This window comes from Pseudophryne corroboree, chromosome 1 (genome assembly GCF_028390025.1).
Source record: "Pseudophryne corroboree isolate aPseCor3 chromosome 1, aPseCor3.hap2, whole genome shotgun sequence".
In the NCBI taxonomy this organism is placed as follows: domain Eukaryota; kingdom Metazoa; phylum Chordata; class Amphibia; order Anura; family Myobatrachidae; genus Pseudophryne; species Pseudophryne corroboree.
The window spans coordinates 46846994-46873084 of NC_086444.1; the positions used below are offsets into that span (position 1 = coordinate 46846994).

General features: G+C 47.6%; 1 protein-coding gene across 1 annotated transcript in view; it reads right to left on the reverse strand.

Annotated features, from left to right (window-relative positions):
- DYM (dymeclin) overlaps positions 1-22487 on the reverse strand; it is a 532360-nt gene extending 509873 nt beyond the window's left edge. The window contains exons 1-4 of the mRNA XM_063958471.1: positions 22376-22487; positions 20355-20448; positions 18310-18443; positions 10344-10416 (exon numbers count right to left, since the gene is read on the reverse strand). Coding sequence (XP_063814541.1) covers positions 10344-10416; positions 18310-18443; positions 20355-20448; positions 22376-22487 — 413 coding nt within the window. The remainder of the gene's footprint in view (positions 1-10343; positions 10417-18309; positions 18444-20354; positions 20449-22375) is intronic.
- Positions 22488-26091: the final 3604 nt, after the last annotated feature.

A 26091-nucleotide genomic window follows, 5' to 3' on the forward strand; every position in this document is an offset into this window, starting at 1 on the left:
ATGCCTCTGCCTGTCAATCAGGCTGAGGTGTTCGCAGTTAATGCGGGTCAACCGTATTAACTGCAGGCGGCCATGCATACGCGCGTCCCCACGCCGATATTGCGGTCGCATTGCATTTGCGATGCAAACTGTTTCAGCCCCGAAGTACAAACAAATCAGCTCCTGTCCTTTTTCTGTAACAAGGCAGTAATTGGTTGGTACTTCACCTCCCTCCAAGCTTTGATAAATCTCCCATTATACTGTATCTGCATGTTTGAGTCATTATGAGATCATATGGGGATTTCCATGTAAAACATAAGGATAAGAATTTTTGTAGTTGCTTAGCAAACCGTTCCATCACTTCCCGCCACTGGGAGGCGCTGTCGCATACATTCGCTGCTTTTATCTCCGAAGAGGAAGTTATAGTTTGTTAGCATTATATAAATGATGATGAATCCCTGCTCCAATCACAGATAGAGAAGGGGGCACAATAGACAACGCTGTAATTGCAGTGGATTGTAATAACCCTGACATGGAATGGTGGAATAGCACATGAGCACTGTAAAAGGGCAAAGTTGTACAGAGGTTATAATAAGATTTTACTTACTGGTAAATCTATTTCTCGTAGTCCGTAGTGGATGCTGGGGACTCCGTAAGGACCATGGGGATAGACGGGCTCCGCAGGAGACATGGGCACTTTAAGAAAGAATTTAGGTTCTGGTGTGCACTGGCTCCTCCCTCTCTGCCCCTCCTCCAGATCTCAGTTAGAGAAACTGTGCCCAGAAGAGCTGACAGTACAAGGAAAGGATTTTGGTAATCCAGGGCAAGATTCATACCAGCCACACCAATCACACCGTATAACTTGTGATAACAACCAGTTAACAGTATGACAAATAACAGAGCATCAGGCCAAACTCTGATGCAACCATAACTTAACCCTTATTGAAGCAATAACTATATACAAGCATTGCAGAAGAAGTCCGCACTTGGGACGGGCGCCCAGCATCCACTACGGACTACGAGAAATAGATTTACCGGTAAGTAAAATCTTATTTTCTCTAACGTCCTAGTGGATGCTGGGGACTCCGTAAGGACCATGGGGATTATACCAAAGCTCCCAAACGGGCGGGAGAGTGCGGATGACTCTGCAGCACCGATTGAGCAAACACAAGGTCCTCCTCAGCCAGGGTATCAAACTTATAGAACTTTGCAAAAGTGTTTGAACCTGACCAAGTAGCCGCTCGGCAAAGCTGTAATGCCGAGACCCCTCGGGCAGCCGCCCAAGAAGAGCCCACCTTCCTAGTGGAATGGGCCTTAACTGATTTTGGCAGCGGCAATCCAGCCGCAGAATGAGCCTGCTGAATCGTGTTACAGATCCAGCGAGCAATAGTTTGCTTTGAAGCAGGAGCACCAAGCTTGTTGGAAACATACAGGATAAACAAAGACTCTGTTTTCCTGACCCTAGCCGTTCTGGCTACATAAACCTTCAAAGCCCTGACCACATCAAGTAACTCGGAATCCTCCAAGTCAGTAGTAGCCACAGGCACCACAATAGGTTGGTTTATATGAAAGGATGAAACCACTTTCGGCAGAAATTGTGGACGGGTCCGCAATTTTGCTCTATCCACATGGAAAACCAGATAGGGGCTTTTATGTGACAAAGCCGCCAACTCTGACACACGCCTAGCCGAAGCCAAGGCTAATAGCATGACCACCTTCCACGTGAGATATTTCAACTCCACCGTTTTGAGTGGTTCAAACCAGTGGGAATTCAGGAAACTCAACACCACGTTAAGATCCCAAGGTGCCACTGGAGGCACAAAAGGGGGCTGAATATGCAGCACTCCCTTTACAAACGTCTAAACTTCAGGTGGAGAAGCCAACTCCTTTTGAAAGAAAATTGATAGGGCCGAAATCTGGACCTTAATGGAACCCAATTTTAGGCCCAAACTCACTCCGGACTGTAGGAAGTGAAGGAAACGGCCCAGCTGGAATTCCTCCGTAGGAGCATTCCTGGCCTCACACCAAGCAACATATTTTCGCCATATGCGGTGATAATGTTGAGCTGTCACGTCCTTCCTAGCCTTTATCAGCGTAGGAATGACCTCATCCGGAATGCCTTTCTCTGCTAGGATCCGGCGTTCAACCGCCATGCCGTCAAACGCAGCCGCGGTAAGTCTTGGAACAGACAGGGCCCCTGTTGCAACAAGTCCTGTCTTAGAGGAAGAGGCCACGGGTCCTCTGTGAGCATTTCTTGCAGATCTGGATACCAAGTCCTTCGTGGCCAATCTGGAACAATGAGTATTGTTCTCACTCCTCTTTTTATTATCCTCAGCACCTTGGGTATGAGAGGAAGAGGAGGAAATGCATAGACCGACTGGAACACCCACGGTCTCACCAGGGCGTCTACAGCTATCGCCTGAGGGTCTCTTGATCTGGCGCAATACTTCTGTAGCTTTTTGTTGAGGCGGGATGCCATCATGTCCACCTGTGGCAGTTCCCACCGACTTGTAATCTGTGCGAAGACTTCCTGATGAAGTCCCCACTCTCCCGGGTGGAGGTCGTGTCTGCTGAGGAAGTCTGCTTCCCAGTTGTCCACTCGCGGGATGAACACTGCTGACAGTGCGCTTACGTGATTCTCCGCCAAGCGAAGAATTCTGGTGGCTTCCGCCATCGCCACTCTGCTCCTTGTGCCGCCTTGGCGGTTTACATGAGCCACTGCGGTGATGTTGTCTGACTAAATCAGAACCGGTTGGTCGCGAAGCAGGGTCTCCGCTTGACGTAGGGCGTTGTATATGGCCCTTAGTTCCAGGATGTTGATGTGAAGGCAAGTTTCTTGACTTGACCACAGACCTTGGAAATTTCTTCCGTGTGTGACTGCACCCCAACCTCGGAGGCTTGCGTCCGTGGTCACCAGGACCCAGTCCTGAATGCCGAATCTGCGGCCCTCGAGAAGGTGAGCGCTCTGCAGCCACCACAGGAGTGACACCCTGGCCCTGTGGGATAGGGTGATTAACCGATGCATCTGAAGATGTGATCCGGACCACTTGTCCAGTAAGTCCCATTGAAAAGTCCTTGCATGGAACCTGCCGAAGGGAATGGCCTCGTATGATGCCACCATCTTTCACAGGACACGAGTGCAGTGATGCACTGACACCTGTTTTGGTTTTAATAGGTTCCTGACCAGTGTCTTGAGTTCCTGAGCCTTCTCCATCGGGAGATAAACCCTTTTCTGGTCTGTGTCTAGAATTATGCCCAGGAAAGGCAGACGAGTCGTAGGAACCAACTGCGACTTTGGAATATTTAGAATCCAGCCGTGTTGCCGTAATACTTCCAGAGAAAGTGCTACGCTGATCAGCAACTGCTCTCTTGATCTCGCTTTTATGAGGAGATCGTCCAAGTATGGGATAATTGTGACTCCTTGCTTCTGCAGGAGTACCATCATTTCCGCCATTACCTTGGTAAATATTCTCGGTGCCGTGGAGAGACCAAACGGCAACGTCTGAAACTGGTAATGACAATCCTGTACCACAAATCTGAGGTACGCCTGATGAGGTGGATAAATGGGGACATGAAGGTATGCATCCTTTATGTCCAGAGACACCATAAAATCCCCCCCTTCCAGGCTTGCGATGACCGCTCTCAGCGATTCCATCTTGAACTTGAACCTTTTCAGGTATATGTTCAGGGATTTTAAATTCAATATGGGTCTGACCGAACCGTCCGGTTTCGGGACTACAAACATGGTCGAATAATAACCCCTTCCCTGTTGAAGGAGGGGAACCTTGACCACCACCTGTTGAAGATACAATTTGTGAATTGCAGTTAACACTATTTCCCTCTCGTGGGGGGAAGCTGGCATGGCCGATTTGAGGTATCGTGAGGGGGCATCTCCTCGAATTCCAGCTTGTATCCCTGAGACACAATCTCTATTGCCCAGGGATCCAACTGGGAGTGAACCCACTTGTGGCTGAAATTTCGAAGACGCGCCCCCACCGGGCCTAGCTCCGCCTGTGGAGCCACAGCGTCATGCGGTGGATTTTGTAGAGGCCGGGGAGGACTTCTGTTCCTGGGAACTAGCTGCGTTGTGCAGCTTCTTTCCTCTGCCCCTGCCTCTGGCAAGAAAGGACGCACCACGGACTTTGTTTTTCTGTGATCGAAAGGACTGCATTTGATAATACGGTGCTCTCTTAGGCTGTGAGGAAACATATGGCAAAAAATTTGACTTTCCAGCAGTAGCTGTGGAGACCAGGTCCGAGAGACCCTCCCCAAACAATTCCTCACCCTTATAAGGTAAAACCTCCATATGCCTTTTTGAGTCGGCATCACCTGTCCATTGCAGAGTCCACAGGACCCTTCTGGCAGAAATTGACATAGCATTTATTCTAGAACCCAGCAGACTAATGTCTCTTTGAGCATCTCTCATATAAAGGACAGCGTCTTTTATATGCCCCAGGGTCAATAAAACAGTATCCCTATCTAGGGTATCCAACTCTGATAAGGTATCAGTCCATGCCGCTACTGTACTACAGACCCAGGCCGACGCGATTGCCGGTCTGAGCAAGGTACCTGAATGTGTATAAATGGACTTCAGGGTACCCTCCTGTTTGCGATCAGCAGCATCCTTGAGGGTAGCCGTATCCTGGGACGGCAGGGCTACCTTTTTGGATAAGCGTGTTAAAGCTTTGTCCACCCTAGGGGAGGATTCCCATCGTAACCTGTCCGTTGGCGGGAAAGGATACGCCATAAGAATCCGTTTGGAAATCTGCATTTTTTTATCTGGAGATTCCCAAGCTTTTTCACATAACTCATTCAGTTCGTGTGAGGGGGGAAGTTACCTCAGGTTTCTTTCCCTTATACATATAAACCCTTGTGTCAGGGACAGGGGTTTTCTCTGTGATGTGCAAAACATCCTTACTTGCTATAATCATATATTGGAGTGATTTAGCCAACTTAGGCTGTAACTTTGCATCATCGTCATCGACACTGGAGTCAGAATCCATGTCGGTATCTGTGTCAACAATTTGGGATAGTGGGCGCTTCTGAGACCCTGACGGCCTCTGCGACATAGGATCAGGCACGGGTTGGGACCCTGACTGTCCTGAGGCTTCAGCTTTATCTAACCTCTTATGCAAGGAATTAACATTATCATTTAAAACCTTCCACATATCCATCCAATCAGGTGTCGGCGCCGTCGGCGGGGACACCACATTCACTTGCTCTTGCTCTGCTTCCACATAGCCTTCCTCATCAGACATGTCGACACAAGCGTACCGACACACCACACACACACAGGGAATGCCCTTTTTGAAGACAGTTCCCCCACAAGGCCCTTTGGAGAGACAGAGAGAGAGAGTATGCCAGCACACACCCCAGCGCTATAACCCAGGAATAACACAGTAACTTAATGTTAACCCAGTAGCTGCTGTTTATTGTGTTTTTGCGCTTAATTTATGTGCCCCCCTCTCTTTTTACCCTCTTCTACCGTGTATCTGCAGGGGAGAGCCTGGGGAGCTTCCTCTCAGCGGAGCTGTGGAGAAAAAATGGCGCTGGTGAGTGCTGAGGAAGAATCCCCGCCCCCTCGACGGCGGGCTTCTGTCGCGCTTAAATATGCATTCTCTTGGCGGGGGCTCATACATATATACAGTGCCCAACTGTATATATGTTTACTTTTGCCAAAAAGAGGATCCAAATGCTGCCCAGGGCGCCCCCCCCCCCCCCCCCTGCGCCCTGCACCCTTACAGTGACCGGAGTATGTGAGGTGTGTGGGAGCAAGGGCGCACAGCTGCAGTGCTGTGCGTTACCTCAGTGAAGAACGGAGTCTTCTGCCACCGATTTGAAGTCTTCTTGCTTCTCATACTCACCCGGCTTCTGTCTTCCGGCTCTGCGAGGGGGACGGCGGCGCGGCTCTGGGATCGGACGGCGAGGGTGAGATCCTGCGTACGATCCCTCTGGAGCTAATGGTGTCCAGTAGCCTAAGAAGCAGGACCTAACTTCAGAGAGTAGGGCTACTTCTCTCCCTTCTGTCCCACGATGCAGGGAGTCTGTTGCCAGCAGAGCTCCCTGAAAATAAAAAACCTATCAAAATACTTTCTCTCAGCGAACTCAGGAGAGCTCACTGAAAAGCACCCAGCTCGTATGGGCACAGTATCAAACTGAGGTCTGGAGGAGGGGCATAGAGGGAGGAGCCAGTGCACATCAGAACCTAAATTCTTTCTTAAAGTGCCCATGTCTCCTGCGGAGCCCGTCTATCCCCATGGTCCTTATGGAGTCCCCAGCATCCACTAGGACGTTAGAGAAAAAATGTTTAAATGAAGGAGACACCAGATAATGTTGAGCACCTTTGACTTAAGGTATAAATAAAAAGCGTATACAGGTGTGACACCTAACTATAAGAAGGACGGTACTCCCATTCTGAGGTGCCTATAAAATAGCCACAGACTACGGTGGCATAAACAATGGTGACAATAAATAACAATGCACAATATACATACATCCTCTAACTGATCAACACCAGCGGTGTGTCACGTCCTTGCTACTTACTACAGCCTCTCACACCCCACACAACCACCCAGCACAACCACTACTGCAGAAAGGGATAATTATTCAGTGGGTGTCTTAATAGTTGCTCCTCATTTTTACTCTTGTAGGTCTCATGCGGTGGGCCCAAGATGGCTGCCTTGCCTGGAGTAGGAAAAATAACGGTTCTGATGATTGTGTAAGGATCAGCTCTCACACATCTCGCTTTAGTGTTCTGTAGCTCTCCCATTTTGCATAATCTCTTCCAGGCATTGCCTGTGTAACCTGTGCAGTGTGCCCAAAATGGCTGCCTCAACTGGTACTTCCATAGATGGGATGAATAAAGCTTGGAACGAATGACCCAAAATGGCCACTTCACCTCTGTATAGTGTTCACGGTTCCTGTGTTTCCTTAAATGTAAGGTGCCTCGAGTCGTAATGGAGAAGAGCTATGTGGCCAAGGTTTTGCAAACATGGGTGATGAGAGTACAGCTGCTGTAAGAGCATGCCCTTTGGCCTAGGCAGAAGGTTAGACATGAGACGTGTTGTCCGCACTGTCTGCATAGTGAGTGACAGGTCACACCGGGAGCTCTGTGACAGGAGGAATTAGCAGTCTGGGCACACAGTCTCCGAGACATTCACAAGGAGACACGCAGGGCAGCAAATACACCGAATTGCTGAACCAACATTTGTGTTCTTCCTTACACAACAATGTTTCAGCAGGAAAGGTCTTTTCAGACACTTAACAAGGTAAAGCATCAAATACACTAAGAAAAACTTTCAAATAAATGTTAGTTTTCAGGAATTATTTCTAATGCGATTCCGGGAAGCGGAGCCATTAAACGGCAGCCAGACTGTGCATTAACAATAGGTGCGTGCTTATTTGCACACTGGAGTGTCAGGGACCCAGTCCTGATGAAGCAGGGAGTAAACACAGGCGCTACCATCTCCGGCAATCACTCAGTCTGGCAGAGCTGGGATTATCAGTTCCCAGCAGGAGAAATGTGTTATCAGCTGATCCTAAGACATGGAACCGCAGCGACTGGACCGGAGGGTGGCATTGTATATATCCATGCAACGAGCAGTCTGAGTGTCAGCTGAGCGCCGCACGTACAATAAAGCTGTAATTGTCTTGAAGACATGGGAGCAGCGATTGTATATCAGAATTAGTAAGAACCTCAAACCTCCGCTGTTGCGGCAGGGTTTCAGCATCTTGGAACCTTGTCATAGCAGGTAACAGAACAGGAAGTGCCCGCAGCATCCATTTTGTAGGAAGAACCAAAAGTCACAGCATGTACAGTAGCCCATCCGTCCAATGATAGCCACTGCCTTTATAAAAGGATGAGGGCAGCTATTTTGGAGGATAAATGAATATTCAGATTAATATTCAGATCCACTGCCCTCATCTCCTGGCGGCCCCTCAGGTGCAAAGGGGAGGCAGCCATTTTGTAGCCAGTGATGTCATTATTCCCAGACTGATACCTCATGATTACAGCTTCAGCTTACAATATGGCTGCCTTCACTCTAGTTCGGCAAAGGAGTCAATATCACAGCAGACCAGCCGTTAAGCAGGTACATCAGCTAAATGCTTAACCTTAAAGGGATTTCTATGACTGACAGAACCTTTGTTTATAATCCACCATAACTCCAGTTCCTTTTCCCACAGTATTCCGGCCACTTCTACAGATGACTGACATCCATCTGACAACTGATTACTAATATGAGGGGACAACACAGCCACCACTCACACACAGGGTATATACTCAGCAGCTAGAATGTGCTCAGGAGTAAAGCAGCTGACTCCATGGAACATGTGTGTAATACAGGGAGGAGAGGTCATACATCATGCGTGTGTCAGCAGTGTCATGCAGCCAGTGCGTGCTGTCAGAGTTATGCATTGTGTATACTTGCTCTCAGTGTAATGGAATACTGCTCTGGGCTCTGACTTGCAGCTCTTATCTGCCGGCTGACAGGAGGCTGTCCGCAGAGCCGGACAGTCTGTCTCCTTCTCCCACTGCTCGGGCGGGGAGAGGGCCGGACCATCTGTTTACTGACGCTGGGACATTATTAATGGATTTATACATTCAGCACTAGCAGACAGTAAATCTGACTAATGCTCATCAGACAAACATTTATTATGTATACAGGGAGAGTACAATAGATATACACTATGCAATAACAACTTTATTACACCCCATATCTGCTAGGCAGGAGTACACACCAGGCCCAGGCCAAGGGCTCATAGAGTAAGGTTCTCTGGAATCTAGAGAGGGGGCTGTTATTAGCTGGAAGAACTTTGTGTTGAGGGTACAATAAGGGGGCTTATTCTGAGGCGCTTGCAGCCACGTTCGCTGAGTCACCTCCCTGTAGCCGCCCAGGGACTGACAATACATTTTTAAACACTTCTAAGAGCGCGCGTCGCCCCAGTACGCCTCATTCGCAACTGCACGCTGATTGTGACCAAGTCCACAGAAGAAGAAAAAAACTGCGTCCAACATTAGCAGTATGTCCAGCTCAGAATCAGCCCCTCAATGTTACTGAGTGAAGTACAACCAAACTGTATGGTCCATAACGTGCAAAGACCGAAGAAAGTCACCCTCATGTTCCCAACATGCAATAAGCTAGTACTTCATATCCCCGTGTGAGTCACATACACATTGGAGAGATACTTTGGGATCCAGTCGGGATCCCGGCAGTTAAAATATAGACTCCGGAATCCCGACACTGCTCGGAGTTCAACAGTATTAAATCCCAATACATATTAAAGTGCTCAGCAAGTGGGAAGCTGTGTTACTGCCCCAACGATAAAGGTAAAGTGGAACGGATGTGTGAGGCCAGGTGGGGGAGGTCTCATAGCGACTGAAGATTTTTTTTATTTGCTCCCATTTCAATAGTTTCCCCCAGATGATTGTGGACGTGGTAACAACGTGAGCTACTTGTGAAGAGTCAGAGTCCACTGGGCACAGCAGTGAGGAAGGAGCTGTGCAGGGCTGATCTGATGATTATGGTGGACATTAAGGCATGTGTGGAGATCAGATGGGTATGTAAGTTGTATGTGGGGTGGTCTGGGGGGGGGGAGAGAGCAGAGGCTGGAGGGGGCAGTGAGTGGAAAAGTGCAGAGGTCAGGGGGGATAGCAAAGGTCAGACAGTGCCGAGGTCTTGGGGGGGTGGGGGGGGGGGTCGAAGGGTGAAGAGGACTGGGGAGGGTGTCAGGTGCAAAGGACTGAGGGGAAAGAGGATGTCAAGTGCTCAGAGGATGGGGGGGGGGGGGGGTTTGATGGGTGCAGAGGACTGGGGAGGGCAGCAGGTGCAAAGGACAAAGGGGGGGGTGAGGTGTCAGGTGCAAAGGACTGTGGGGTGGCTGGCACAGGGGACTGGGGGTCAGCAGGTGTAGAGGACTAGGGGGGCATGTGCAGAAGTTTGGGGGAGGTGTTAGGTGTGCAGAACTGGTTTGCGCAGGTGCAGAGAACTGGGCAGGCAGGTGCAGAGGACAGCGGGGAGGGGGGGGGGGGGTGAAGGCAGATGCAGAGGACTGGGAGCGCAGGTGTAGAAGACTGGGCAGGCAGATGCAGAGGGCTGCGGCGGGCGGTGAAGGCAGATGCAGAGGACTGGGAGGGAGTATACCACACAAAACATTTTTTTATAGATATGCGTCCTAATAATGGAATTATTTATTGAACACTGATCCGGTGAGCCCACCAAACTGTTAACACTGCAAAGTATAACATATAAAATGTGCAAAGTAATACAAAATAGTGCTGTAAGCTAACGCCATCATGGCAGCCTCATTTCACAAACATCAGAGCGACAAATCATTACACACAACATATGACACAAAGTACTCACAGGAGGGGAACTTCCACAATAAGATGGATGAGGCAAAACAGCAATTCTTCAAAAAGATCTTCAATGTCGGAATCTGTAACAAAGAAAACAGATGGAACAAGATGACAATTCTATAGTGACAGCGCTAGTAGGGAGTATGTATGTGCAGCCACTGAGAGCAAGGCTGAGGAACAGACTGGAGGAGTCCAGAGCTTACAATCTACTCTGGACCAACATCACGGCTAGTATACCTCTTCTCTGCAGCTACAAGGGAATGGCACATATTCAAGAGAAAGTAAAACAGAGCTGCAGCTACACAGTGGGACTGAAGCATGAGAACGCCGCCTGTCATCTCACCTAACAATAGGATTATGTAGAGGGGCATTACGCAGGGGTATTACTATACTAGACTGGCACTGAAACATGATTGGTTAGTAACACAGAACAAATAGTGCCCAAAGTTCTATCAAACAGAAGGTGCCTCTATCTTCCCGCTGTCTACAAACCTCATGGCAGCTCCTAATACAGGACAAATGTAGGAGTTCAGGAATTCTCTGCAGAATGACAGAAGAATAAGGGGACCGTAACCTCTGCCTATAATTTACATGTGTGTAATAAACTTCTTTAACAAAACCAATGGTCAGTTATACTGTATGGCACATACGGGAAACTAGGTGATTGATCGCACCCTATGGGTGCTCTTCACACCGTCACAAGGGGCTACGCCCCTTTAACCCTTGCGCGCCCTTGGAATGAGGGGGTGACACGGGTGGGGGAGGTGTGGGTGACGCGGATGGGGGAGGGGTGGGTGTTTGGTTCAGAATGGAAATAGACGCAACAGCGTGTGGTCAGGCAGGGAGCGTGACCTCTGCGTCTTAGGTGCATCAACTACTCACCAGAAAGTTAAAGGATCATGGCCTGCATCCAGTCACCTCTCCTATATATTTGGACAGATATGCGACTCTATGACTCTGACTCCACCCAGTGCTGTGACTCCAACCAGCGTTAGGAAATGAGTCACAAAGTCACAGATCTTGGCTAATATATAGGAGATAAATTATTAAAGTGTTCAGCAAACATGGCAACCAGGACAGTGAGAGAGAGTATGGCGGACAGATTTAGCCAACACTCCAGTCATTCCACCTATGTTCTATAGTGAAGAGTCACACAACCTGTGATATACATTGCGGAAAAAGAGTGGCTCTGCGTCCACATTAATTGCACTTGACATGTCAGCTTCTAGTAGAGCCAGGATATCCAGAATTAATTGGTCCAGGACCCCCCCCCCCCTGTTGTCTTGTCCAGAAGAGCATGGTAGAAACAACTGGTTATTGGACTTAACAGATATCCAACCGCATATAACGTAACTACACCCAACATTTATGGTTCATCATTCTCCATGCGGTCAGCTATAGTTCTGTATAAATTAAAACATGAACTATAATTCCCACCCTAGTGCCACGTGTGGCCCCTCCCCCGAGTCCTTACTCGCGCTTCTTCCCGCTTTACTGTCAGATTTGTGGGATATATCTTATGACACTTCTTTATCTTCTGCTGACACATTATGACACATCGGTAACACTTCCACTGATCAAACACAACACTCTGACTTATGAGTGATTAAGTATAATGTGCGGCCCTTTCGAAGACCAATGGGCTGCCATGTGGCCCCTGACGTGCTTCAAGTCTTACACAGTGGTTAAACAAATGCCGACATAAGGCGAAAGGCCTCGATACACAGCGTATCCATTCCTATCAGCCATACGCTTGTGGCCATTACAGGTGTGCGAATCCTCTGGTACAGAACATACTCTGCAGTTCTCCCTAATCCCGGTCTTATATCCGAGAGTGCCAGCCTGATCGCCAAACCACAGGCTCAGTGACCAAGTCACCACACATAGCGAAGGCCAAACTACACAGAGCTGGCAAAACACCTAGACCACAGGAGCACCCGTGGGGGGGTAGTCAGCCTAACACTGCATCTCACTAACACTGTTCACCGTCAGGTGCATGGCCAAGCCCTGGAACCCCAGAGTGGAGGCGTCAGGGGAGTTCTGCTCTCACAAGGAGGTTCTAAGGGCTGCGCAAGTGTTTGTCAGATTTATGTAACACTCAGTGATACACATTTATTGACACATATTTAAGTCAAATACTAGGGTGTATTTGTTGCAATGTGGGATTTAGCATATAATAATAATAATAATAATAATAATAATAATATATATTATTATTATTACAATGCACTGGAGCAGGTTCTTTATCTGAAGGTTTATAAAAGAAAACAATGAGAAGCCAGCTCTGTCCTGAAGAGCTTACAGACATCTCAGACCGCCTATAGCGATATCAGTGACACAACAGGCGTGCGCTGCACCCGGCAGTACAATCGGTTCTGCTTCGGGGTGTCAGGACACGGGCGTTCCTACATCTACTAACACTTCTCTTTAATAACTTTTCCACTAGTGCCTGAGATGTCAGCTACTCAGCAAGAGATCAACTCGTCCCAGCAACAAATGTGCCATTCACAGACGGGCGCTTGTTCCCGATGCACCTTTGTCTCTTCATGATTCAGCCTGCTAACGGTCTCTGTATGATTCAGCCTGCTGACGGCCTCTGTATGATTCAGCCTGCTGACGGCCTCTGTATGATTCAGCCTGCTAACGGCCTCTGTATGATTCAGCCTGCTAACGGCCTCTGTATGATTCAGCCTGCTGACGGCCTCTGTATGATTCAGCCTGCTGACGGCCTCTGTATGATTCAGCCTGCTAACGGCCTCTGTATGATTCAGCCTGCTAACGGCCTCTGTATGATTCAGCCTGCTAACGGCCTCTGTATGATTCAGCCTGCTAACGGCCTCTGTATGATTCAGCCTGCTAACGGCCTCTGTATGATTCAGCCTGCTAACGGCCTCTGTATGATTCAGCCTGCTAACGGCCTCTGTATGATTCAGCCTGCTAACGGCCTCTGTATGATTCAGCCTGCTAACGGCCTCTGTATGATTCAGCCTGCTAACGGCCTCTGTATGATTCAGCCTGCTAACGGCCTCTGTATGATTCAGCCTGCTAACGGCCTCTGTATGATTCAGCCTGCTAACGGCCTCTGTATGATTCAGCCTGCTAACGGCCTCTGTATGATTCAGCCTGCTAACGGCCTCTGTATGATTCAGCCTGCTAACGGCCTCTGTATGATTCAGCCTGCTAACGGCCTCTGTATGATTCAGCCTGCTAACGGCCTCTGTATGATTCAGCCTGCTAACGGCCTCTGTATGATTCAGCCTGCTAACGGCCTCTGTATGATTCAGCCTGCTAACGGCCTCTGTATGATTCAGCCTGCTAACGGCCTCTGTATGATTCAGCCTGCTAACGGCCTCTGTATGATTCAGCCTGCTAACGGCCTCTGTATGATTCAGCCTGCTAACGGCCTCTGTATGATTCAGCCTGCTAACGGCCTCTGTATGATTCAGCCTGCTAACGGCCTCTGTATGATTCAGCCTGCTAACGGCCTCTGTATGATTCAGCCTGCTAACGGCCTCTGTATGATTCAGCCTGCTAACGGCCTCTGTATGATTCAGCCTGCTAACGGCCTCTGTATGATTCAGCCTGCTAACGGCCTCTGTATGATTCAGCCTGCTAACGGCCTCTGTATGATTCAGCCTGCTAACGGCCTCTGTATGATTCAGCCTGCTAACGGCCTCTGTATGATTCAGCCTGCTAACGGTCTCTGTATGATTCAGCCTGCTAACGGCCTCTGTATGATTCAGCCTGCTAACGGTCTCTGTATGATTCAGCCTGCTAACGGCCTCTGTATGATTCAGCCTGCTAACGGCCTCTGTATGATTCAGCCTGCTAACGGCCTCTGTATGATTCAGCCTGCTAACGGCCTCTGTATGATTCAGCCTGCTAACGGCCTCTGTATGATTCAGCCTGCTAACGGCCTCTGTGTGATTCAGCCTGCTAACGGCCTCTGTGTGATTCAGCCTGCTAACGGTCTCTGTGTGATTCAGCCTGCTAACGGTCTCTGTGTGATTCAGCCTGCTAACGGTCTCTGTGTGATTCAGCGACAGGCGGACCTGTTTCCATCCTGCAGCTCATCGCGCCCAGCTGACCTGGAGTGCCATCTTCCGCTTGTTTTGCCAAACATTTTTGTGGCAGAGAGCTGGCAGGCCGGGCCCCCTGTGCATTCTTCACAGCGATTTTATGAGACGCTTCCTCTGTAGCTGGATCAGCGTTTTGCTGCTGTCAAAAGCTGAAGAGGAATTAAGAGTGTGGACGTTCCCTCAGGAGCGAGAGGGAGGTAAGGAAAATACCAGGATGGAGTAAAAGCTCGTAATTCTTCAATGGCTCTAACAAAAAACTGCTCGGCCCTGTTATTCTAAACACTGCTCTGCGAGAAGCCGGCGGGTGGTATGCTCTCTGAGCAAAGACACATTAAGTGACTGGCCTCTATTCACTGGACACAGGCAATGCAAAGCGGGAAAGGTGTGTAAGTGTGTGTGGGGGGGGGAGGAGGGGGGCGTTCATATATGGAGGTGAGAACATTACTGTATGCGGCAAAATCCGCACAGACATCTCGGCCACAGAGGAGGGGGCACTTTTGTGGCCTGTGATAAGTAACAGAGAACTAAAGGTCACACTTTTATTTTTGTGACTGGAACCACACATCCGATACTAGATTTTGTCTCGTCTCACCACACTGAAGCCAGGGAACATTATCTAATCACCTCTAGCTAAATAATCTATGCAGCCATTAACACCGTTCTCAGACCGACTACAATCCACCTTCGTCCACTTCATTTTCCTCTCGGACAAGCCTACCCGGTCTTAGAGAATGGACGTAACAGGTGCTCACGCCCTGGTCAAACGCACCTAAAACATCAGCTTAACCAGTCGCCCTGGATACCCACATAGTATAGGTGCAGGGTCCAAGCAGGCGAATACCCTCCGCACTCAATAAGTAAATCACTGTATCGTTCATTCCTGTGACGGGTGCGACTGAGAAATAAATCTGTTTTCAATTAGGAAAACAATCAACTGCTCAATTGAAGACCTGAGCAGAATCGCCCAGGCTGCTAGAACACAGATCAGTCCTGTTCCTGTCGCGTCCGCAGTTCATCCGCAGGTCCCTAAATGCCTGTAAACAAATTAAGAGTCGCTGCGGGGGAGAAATGTGACTGCATTAACAGACTGGCCTATTTTCTTTCTCTGAATAACATTTCAAGTGTCTCTTATTTTTTTTTTATAAGAGTACAGTTACTGAGCGCCAAGGAGGAAAGCAGCCATTTATCCAAGTGTCGGAAAGCAGACAACAAAACAAAAGCTCTACCATACAGGAAAGCAGACGTATTGTGATCACACTAATTCAGATGAAGTGGTAAGTGATGTTTGCTAATATACTCAGTATTGCAGAGCATGCATTGTGTTCTCCACAATACGGGCGCCCTACACTCTCTCCGTGGATTTCCTCTGAAGCTTAGAAAGTGATACGGCCGGCTCGGGTCTCCCTGATTCCTGCCGAGATGTGGAGCACAGGAGCACAGGACCCTCCCAATGTAAACAGCCTGAGAAGATGGCTGGAGCCAGGGCGGCGTTACGCAACAGAACATTATCTATACGTTTAGAAGAGATGTCGGACTCAAAGGCCTGTCGGAAACTTAGCAAAACAGAAAGAGGAAACGCAGGAGAGAACGTATCACAATGTATGGCACGCCATGACCATCGGCAGGAAGGGGTGACCATGAAAGGAGCAAACTGGGCTACACAAAGACCTTACACTCATACAGTCGTCTGACACTTGATACGGTGGCTTGCAAAAGTATTCAAACCCCCAATTACAAATGTGCATTTTCAGACAGTAGGCGCGCAGAGCTCTTGATATGGGTGAATGGCGCACTCCAGTCCCATAGAACTCTGCCACTTGGGGTTGAATACTTATGCATACTGCGGTTTCCAATCTTTTTTTTTTTTATTTTTTTTTTATTATGCATTTAAAAAGTCAATGTAACAGCCTACTGATAAAAATAATGTCTGTGCAAGCGTCATTTGGAATCTGATTTTCCGGGGGGCAAGTACTTTCTGAAAGCCATTGTATTAACGGTTTTCTTGTTTTTATGACTTACAATTAACAAGTGCCCAGGAATGAGGTTTGCAGGTAATAATCTGACATCACTCCATTGTATCACCGGGTTCTAGTGACACAAACATTTTTATACAGCTAATTTGCTATTCATATAATATATTGTTTTCTAAGAGTATACATGCACAGTGCACTGTATGATATGCAAATAAGCAGCAACAATCACACACACAAACAAAAGGACTTTTAGAATAACATTACAAACCAGCTTCTTTTAGTTACTGCTTCAATTACCACCTGTGACCTTAATACCCATTTTAGTTAATTAAATAAATACAAATATTATACATAGAGATGGATGGATGGATGGATGGATGGATGGATGGATGGATGGATGGATGGATGGATGGATGGATGGATGGATGGATGGATGGATGGATGGATGGATGGATGGATGGATGGATGGATGGATGGATGGATGGATGGATGGATGGATGGATGGATGGATGGATGGATGGATGGATGGATGGATGGATGGATGGATGGATGGATGGATGGATGGATGGATGGATGGATGGATGGATGGATGGATGGATGGATGGATGGATGGATGGATAGATAGATAGATAGATAGATAGATAGATAGATAGATAGATAGATAGATAGATAGATAGATAGATAGATAGATAGATAGATAGATAGATAGATAGATAGATAGATAGATAGACAGACAGACAGACAGACAGACAGACAGACAGACAGACAGACAGACAGACAGACAGACAGACAGATAGATAGATAGATAGATAGATAGATAGACAGACAGACAGACAGACAGACAGACAGACAGACAGACAGACAGATAGATAGATAGATAGATAGATAGATAGATAGATAGATAGATAGACAGACAGACAGACAGATAGATAGATAGATAGATAGATAGATAGATAGATAGATAGATAGATAGATTAGATAGATAGATAGATTAGATAGATAGATAGATAGATAGATAGATAGATCTATCTCTATCTATATTTTCTGAACAATCTTTTCAACATTACCTTGTGTGTGCCGATATGCAGATATATATTATCCTGTGGGATACAGAGGAGCTGACCATGAACTGGAGACAAAATATAGCAGCACTGGGAGCGTCCGCACATAGGGCCTAATTCAGACCTGATCGGAGCAGCAAAATTTTTCTCTAATGAGCAAAACCATGTGCACTGCAGATGGGGCAGATATAACATGTGCAGAGAGAGTTAGATTTGGGTGGGTTGTATTGTTTCTGTGCAGGGTAAATACTGGCTGCTTTATTTTTACACTGCAATTTAGATTTCAGTTTGAACACACCCAACCCAAATCTAACTCTCTCTGCACATGTTACATCTGTACCAGCTGCAGTGCACATGGTTTTGCCCATTAAAGAACAATTTTGCTGCTGCGATCAGGTCTGAATCGGGCCCTTAGAGCAAGTGCTCTGCAGACATGAATAGTCACAGCTATTGTCACCGATTTCTCACAAAGTGCAGACTGCTGCCAGCAATACAGGTCCAGGAGTACGCCAGACTGCCAGTATAGCCACACACACAGGTAGCCATATGAGATGTGGATACTCAGCCCCTTGGGCAGGTGACTTTCAGTGCTACTGTGTCCTGTAGGAGCGGCCTGAAGACGCCTATACACACAGGCCACTAGCAGCACTTCCAAATGTATTCACCAACACACCTGACATGGATTCTACAGCGTGCCATAGGAGCATCATCAGCAAATAAAGTGTACTGATGGGACATGGAACGGATCAATAAATAAGTGAATAAGTATAACTGCAATGGAGACTTCTAGCCCTAAGCGGATGGGAGCAGGCCTGCTGATACTGAGACTATGAATGACGCACAGAATACCGGTGACTCACCGTAAGAGCCGGGCTCGCTGGTCTGATAGGAGAAGTGCAGGAGCAGCTCGTCCTCAGGCATGTGGCAGATGAACACCTTCAGGAGACTGCAGATGATGAACAGGGCGTTGTGGGCCTGCCAGATGAAGAGCTGACTGCAAGGAAGAAACATTCACTCATCAGCCTGTTGTTCAATCACCAATCCTTGTGCTTAGTGTGATCATCGCAGCGGCCTCCGCCATAGTGTGCGCGCAACCAATGCGCCAAAGTATAACCTATCAATTTACTAGGAACAAGTTGGAAGCATTGGTGCAGTCCATTACGCTACTGGTTCCTAGAGCATGGATTAGAAACCGGGCCTAGTAATGAGAACCGGTTCTGCCTTTGGCCCCTCAGAGATGTCAGGGATTCATACAGAAGTGATGACACGTGTCCGTTGCCCAACAAACGCCACTGTGTATATCATTGTTCCAGAATCTCACAGTGGTGCATCGCTGCTGCTTGTACTACCAGCCCTGTAGGTCACCGCTTATCCCTGGCAGCTTTGCAGACTTGATTTTCAGCGCAGCGTAATGCTAGAGTCAGACCATGTATTTGTATATATACAGTATATACCCCTTTCACACCGCTTGAGGCGGGTCACACCAGGGAGCGTGACACAGAAGCTCCCATGGTGCGACCTGCCTCAGGTGCCCCGCCAACGCTGTCTGCATCCCGGCATATTGCTGAGTTGGTGACGTCAGCGGTGAGGGCACTTGGAGGAGATCACATGCTATCCAAGCGCCGCTCACACACAATGAACAGGAAACGGGTCGCATCAACCTGGCTCCCGTTCACACCGCACAGCAAACCAGGTTGAACACGATTCAGACCACGCTCGCTACCAGGGTTGAAATACTGGGTCGCTTGTCCCGGTATTTTTCCCCTGGCACCTTTCAGACCGCACATGAATACGAGTTATGTGCGCTCATGTGCCAATAACCCGTGTTCATAGCTGGCGGTCTGAAAAGGGTATTTATATAGCAGCGCCTTACAAATCATGGTCATATAGGGTTTGTGGTAACAATATGGTAAAGAAAGGGGCAGAATAGATGAGCAGAGTGGTTCTTATCTGCCGTCACATTCTATGTTACGTAAACAGAACAGTAAGAGAAAAATAAGAACACGGTGACTAACAGTACAGAACCCTGCAGGACATGCAGGAACATTGCAGGCCCTGTCTTCATCAGAAGTCACAGGGCCTGGTTCATGTTTGTAAGTAAAGCAAAATAAGAAGTAACTGTATCTGGAACAAACCACGCTGCAATGCAAGGGGCATAAATACATTTATATTGTTTCTGTGCAGGATAAATAGTGGCTGCTTTTGCATACAGCCCAGAGATGTTAGGCCAGGTACACATTAGAGTAATGTGTTCCCGGCCGATCAGACGTGCGATGGTACCCTGCATCCTGCTATATATACACACGGCGCGATGTACAATGCCGCAATATCTTCTGGTTAGCTATGACGCACAGTCAACCAGAAGATGTTGCATGAGACACACGCTGAACGACGCGCCCGATATATCGATCCAAATTTGACCGGAAACTACATATCGTGCAGAGAACGTTCTAGAGTGTACCCGCCGTTACAACAGCTTTATTCTTACACTGCAATTTACATTTCAGTTTGAACACACCCCACCCAAAACTAACTCTCTGCACATGTTACATCTGCCCCACTCGCAGTGCAACATGGTTTTGCCCAGTTGCTAACTTTTTTGCTTTATTTACAAACATTAGGCAGGTCCATAGTACCCAAATAAGCACCAAGGAGGCAGAACCCCAGGGTTAGGTGAGGAGATGATGGCATAAGTGAGGGAAGGGAAAGCACATGAGGGGACTATAAGCTCGTGAGAGCTTACAGTCTAAAGGGGAGGGGCAAACAGACGGCGGTGACACGGAGGGAAGAGACAGCGAGCCAGGAGCATGGAGCAGAACCTGTATATATTCCTCTGAAAGTGGAACATTAATAAAGACAGTCTCTATTCTTGCTGTGCTATGTGAGAGCACCTCCATGCACTTACTTCTGACATTCTGCTGATATCTGCAGTTCTTTTGTCCGAGACAGCAACACTCTGATGAGAGCGCCAAGATTTCCCGTTCTTGGGTTGTTCTCAACTGGAAACAAGAAGAAAAATCCGTATAAATCATACACATTCCCAGCTCTGAGTACGACGTTTCTACTCTGCCAGAGTGTTCTCCAGGACGCACCTAACCATCCCACCCCCTCCCCCCACGGTCTCCTTACACAGTAGCATTATCGCCTATGACATAAGCAGACTTTTGTGGCTGAACCTGTATTCATGAGAATGCAACCTATGGAATCGCCAAGAGCTGGTGGTATCACTCCGCACTAGGCACTAACCAATCACCGGTACTACATGCATGTGATATCACTGTATCCCAGGCCCACACTGACCGCGTTCTCACAACTGTATTCTCACCGCGCAATCCGGCAGCTGGCGCTGTGTGTACAGAGTGATACGATGTCTGGCACGTATGCCACGGCATTGCGCTGTGTGTTGTATATAAGATCTTTTAACCAGTTGCTGTGAAATTCTTTATATGATTACACTGTACAGCGCTGCGTACATTTGTGGCATCTTATAAAGCTAGTAATAATAATCCCTAACAGTTAAAGAACAAGTTGCCAATGCACAGAGCAGGAAAGTTTACATCGCTTGCTGTGAGAAGCTGTGCAACATTCACACAGGGGGATTGCTCCGCAACATTCACACAGGGGGATTGCTCCGCAACATTCACACAGGGGGATAGCTCCGCAACAATCACACAGGGGGATTGCTCCGCAACAATCACACAGGGGGATTGCTCCGCAACAATCACGCACGGGGATTGCTCCGCAACAATCACGCACGGGGATTGCTCCGCAACAATCACGCACGGGGATTGCTCCGCAACAATCACGCACGGGGATTGCTCCGCAACAATCACGCACGGGGATTGCGCTGCAACAATCACGCACAGGGATTGCGCTGCAACAATCACCCACAGGGATTGCGCTGCAACAATCACGCACAGGGATTGCGCTGCAACAATCACACACAGGGATTGCGCTGCAACAATCACACACAGGGATTGCGCTGCAACAATCACACACAGGGATTGCGCTGCAACAATCACACACAGGGATTGCGCTGCAACAATCACACACAGGGATTGCGCTGCAACAAACACACAGGGATTGCGCTGCAACAAACACACAGGGATTGCGCTGCAACAATCACACACAGGGATTGCTCTGCAACAATCACACACAGGGATTGCACTGCAACAATCACACACAGGGATTGCGCTGCAACAATCACACACAGGGATTGCGCTGCAACAATCACACACAGGGATTGCTCTGCAACAATCACACACAGGGATTGCTCTGCAACAATCACACAGGACTCAGAACCTGTGTTACACATACATATTTTACTTCATTTCCCACAAAATTCTGGAAGCTGATCAAGTGATTTCTTACTTCTATAAAGACATCTGGGATTAACCAAGGGAATGCTAAAATACTGATCCTCCCAGGGGAGATATCGCGCTAATGGGCACTCATACTGTATGGATTAGGGCAAGAGCTAAAGTAAGGACTATATGAAAGGTTAAAATAAAGACAACTGAGTTATAATTCTATCTGAGCAGATCTTGGCATCGCAGTAGTAACAACTTGCCGAGAGGAACCTCCTCAAGGACACGAGGGGCTGAGGCCGCTATTCCCCTATAGAGGGTCCCTCAATAAGAATAATGGGGGCAATTACTTTTTAGCCTCTTAATAAAATACGCTATAAGGAATAATCATGTCTGCATATAAAAAGTTTAAAAATGAAGCTAAAAAAGTGCTCCTTGCACTGTAGCAGTAGGCATGGGTACATTGTGAGGAGGCGGCAGGAGAAACGGGCTGAGGGCGCATTCTCTGGAACAGTAAAATGCTGTAAGAACAAAACATTACATACAAATAGGATGCCAGACATACAGTATCTGCAGCAGATATGTTATTCATGTAACACATAACGCCAGGAGTACTTACTTAGTGACTTGCAGATAGAAATGGTCGCTTCTTCCAACAGCTTCGAATCAGCACTGAAAGCAAACAGAAACATCTTTGTGAGTATACAGATGAACAAATGTTCGATATTCATGTAGAATACATTGTGTATACAGGTTGTTCACACATACATGGTTATAATGTGTATGCAGAGATTTAAACCAAACTGGACATACGCATCAGAAATCATTCACTTTCATCAACCGTGTTAAATGAGAAGCTCCTTGTAAGAATATTCATAGTAAATGGTTCTTGACGATTAGACGCTAAAGGGAAGATGGAACAAATCTTCCAGAGAGAGAGATAAAGTACAGCAATTGCCTGTAGACCAATCAGCTTCCGTCCACTTTATCTCGCTTGCAGGTTTGATGCATCTTCCCCTAAGGGAGCACTGAAACCCAGCTACGGCTATCTAATGCGGACTGGATGAGAGAGGAAAGAGAATAAGACATCACACCTGCTCCTTGCGCACAAACTATGTACGGGTAAGATGTGTGCACACTTTCAGGGGTCTATTCATGAAGAAGTGAAAAGAGTGGAGAAGTGAGCCAGTGGAGAAGTTGCCCATGGCAACCAATCAACACTGAAGTAACATTTTTAATTTGCATACTATACAATAGTACGGAGCAGCTGATTGGTTGCCATGGGCAACTTCTCCACTCTTTTCACTGCTTCATGAATAGACCCCACTCACCACAGCTAACAGCTGGGCAGGGAGGGTAAGAGGACACTTGGCGCAGCCTGTAAGTGAGAAGGACTCTATGAAAAGCACTTGAGTCAGGTTCCATGAGGTAGCTGAAGGAGTCCTCATTCCGTGTACTGTCCACTGGCTCACATGTTCTCTCCTCACAATGTCACCTATAGCATCCCTATTTATCAAGGTCATAAATGATTTGTTTCTAGTAAATAAAGCACCATACTGCACACTCCGTATCCAATTACATGCTCTCATTTTTTGTCTGATAAAAAGGGACTGACAGCATAATTTTTGACTGATTGTCATTAACAGGCTATCCAATTATAGCCCGTTTTTATAGGTCGAAAAATGTCCCTTTTCAGGCGCTAACGCATGAGATACAGTATAACTATCAGGACAGACGTGTTATTGTGAATTATGGTTTGCGTGCTTCCATAATCCCTGATAAGCACCGGCATCGGTGGCTAATCGGATAGCCCCCCCCCCCGCAAATCCATTATCCACAGTAAGTTACAGCAGATAATTGAATGCCCCCACTGAAGGCCACAATGTACAACGTATATATAGTTAATCGGTATACCATGTACAAAATGTTAATTTCAGGTGTATTTTTAGAGCGGAGCTCCTTGTCAGTATGAATGTATTATTTATCTATTAACAGTTTCTTATATAGCGCAGCATATTCCATTGAACTTTACAATAGGAGCAACAGTAATAGAACAAAACTGGGTAATAACAGACAGACATAGAGGTAGGAGGGCCCTGCTCGCAAGCTTACACTCTATAGGAAAACAGGCATTCATACACAAGGATAGGGCCTAATTCAGACTCGATCGCTCCTCTGCGAATTTGCAGAGGTCTGCGATCAAGATAGTCGTCGCCCATAGAGAGTGAAAACCCGGCCCGTGCAAGTGTGCGAATGCATGCGCACGCCCTGCAAAAACTTTGCCAGACAAATTATTTTTCCAGTCTGTGCAGTGCCCAGGACTTACTCCTACAGTGCGATCACATCAGGCTGGTCGGGGTCGGAGCCGACGTCACACACCCTCCCTGAAAACGCTTGGGAACGCTCGAGTTTTTTCCTGACACTGCCAGAAAACAGCCAGTTACCACCCACAAACGTCCGCTTCCTGTCAATCACCTTGCGTACGCATTGCGATTGAAACTTTTGCACCATTCTGCAGCTGTTTGGGCTCGTGTCTGCGCATTGTGGTGCATGGCCAGTCATTCAATAATCGACCGCTGTGCAATTTCGCACAACTCAGAGATCAGGTCTGAATTAGGACCATAGTTGCTAATTATTGCATAGTTGTCCACCAGATTGCATAGGTTCTTAATGGGCTGTATGATATGGTCACCCAGCAATGTTGGCCAGGGTTCAGAAGGGTGTGAAAGTGAAGAAAGTCAAAATATGTGAAGTTATGTGTGTGGACTGTACAGAGTGGATGTAATAAGTTTGGAGACAAGGTTATGTGGGTGGGCCCAAAACTTGCCTATGAGTTTTCAGGGAACACTTGATGGGTTGGAGACTAGAGGAGAGTCTTATTGTGCGTGGGAGGGCATTCCACAGAGTGGGTGCAGCCCGGAAAAAGTCCTGTAATTTTGAGTGGGAGCGAGTAATGTGTGTGGATGAAAGACGCAAATCTTGTATTGTACAGAGCGGAGAGGTCGGGTAGGGAGATATTTTGAGATGAGTGAAGTGATGTACGTTGCTGCAGCTTGGTTAATAGCCTTGCGTGTGAGTAAAAATAAGAATTTACTTACCGATAATTCTATTTCTCGGAGTCCGTAGTGGATGCTGGGGTTCCTGAAAGGACCATGGGGAATAGCGGCTCCGCAGGAGACAGGGCACAAAAGTTAAGCTTTAGGATCAGGTGGTGTGCACTGGCTCCTCCCCCTATGACCCTCCTCCAAGCCTCAGTTAGGATACTGTGCCCGGATGAGCGTACATAATAAGGAAGGATTTTGAATCCCGGGTAAGACTCATACCAGCCACACCAATCACACTGTACAACCTGTGATCTGAACCCAGTTAACAGTATGAGAACAGAGGAGCCTCTGAAAGATGGCTCACTACAACAATAACCCGATTTAGTTAACAATAACTATGTACAAGTATTGCAGATAATCCGCACTTGGGATGGGCGCCCAGCATCCACTACGGACTCCGAGAAATAGAATTATCGGTAAGTAAATTCTTATTTTCTCTATCGTCCTAGTGGATGCTGGGGTTCCAGAAAGGACCATGGGGATTATACCAAAGCTCCCAAACGGGCGGGAGAGTGCGGATGACTCTGCAGCACCGAATGAGAGAACTCCAGGTCCTCCTTAGCCAGGGTATCAAATTTGTAGGATTTTACAAACGTGTTCTCCCCCGACCACGTAGCCGCTCGGCAAAGTTGTAAAGCCGAGACCCCTCGGGCAGCCGCCCAAGATGAGCCCACCTTCCTTGTGGAATGGGCATTTACATATTTTTGGCTGTGGCAAGCCTGCCACAGAATGTGCAAGCTGAATTGTACTACAAATCCAACGAGCAATAGTCTGCTTAGAAGCAGGGGCACCCAGCTTGTTGGGTGCATACAGGATAAAACAGCAAGTCAGATTTCCTGACTCCAGCCGACCTGGAAAACTATATTTTCAGGGCCCTGACAACATCCAGCAACTTGGAGTCCTCCAAGTCCCTAGTAGCCGCAGGTACCACAATAAGCTGGTTCAGGTAAAACGCTGACACCACCCTAGGGATAAACTGGGGACGAGTCCGCAGCTTTGCTCTGTCCGAATGGACAATCAGATATGGCTTTGTGAGACAAAGCCGCCAATTTTGACACTCGCCTGGCCGAGGCCAGGACCAACCGCATGTTCACTTTCCATGTGAGATATATCAAATCCACAGATTTGAGTGGTTTAAACCAATGTGATTTTTGGAATCCCCAAAACTACGTTGAGATCCCCCAGTGCCACTGGAGACATCAAAAGGGGTTGTATATGCAGTACTCCCTTG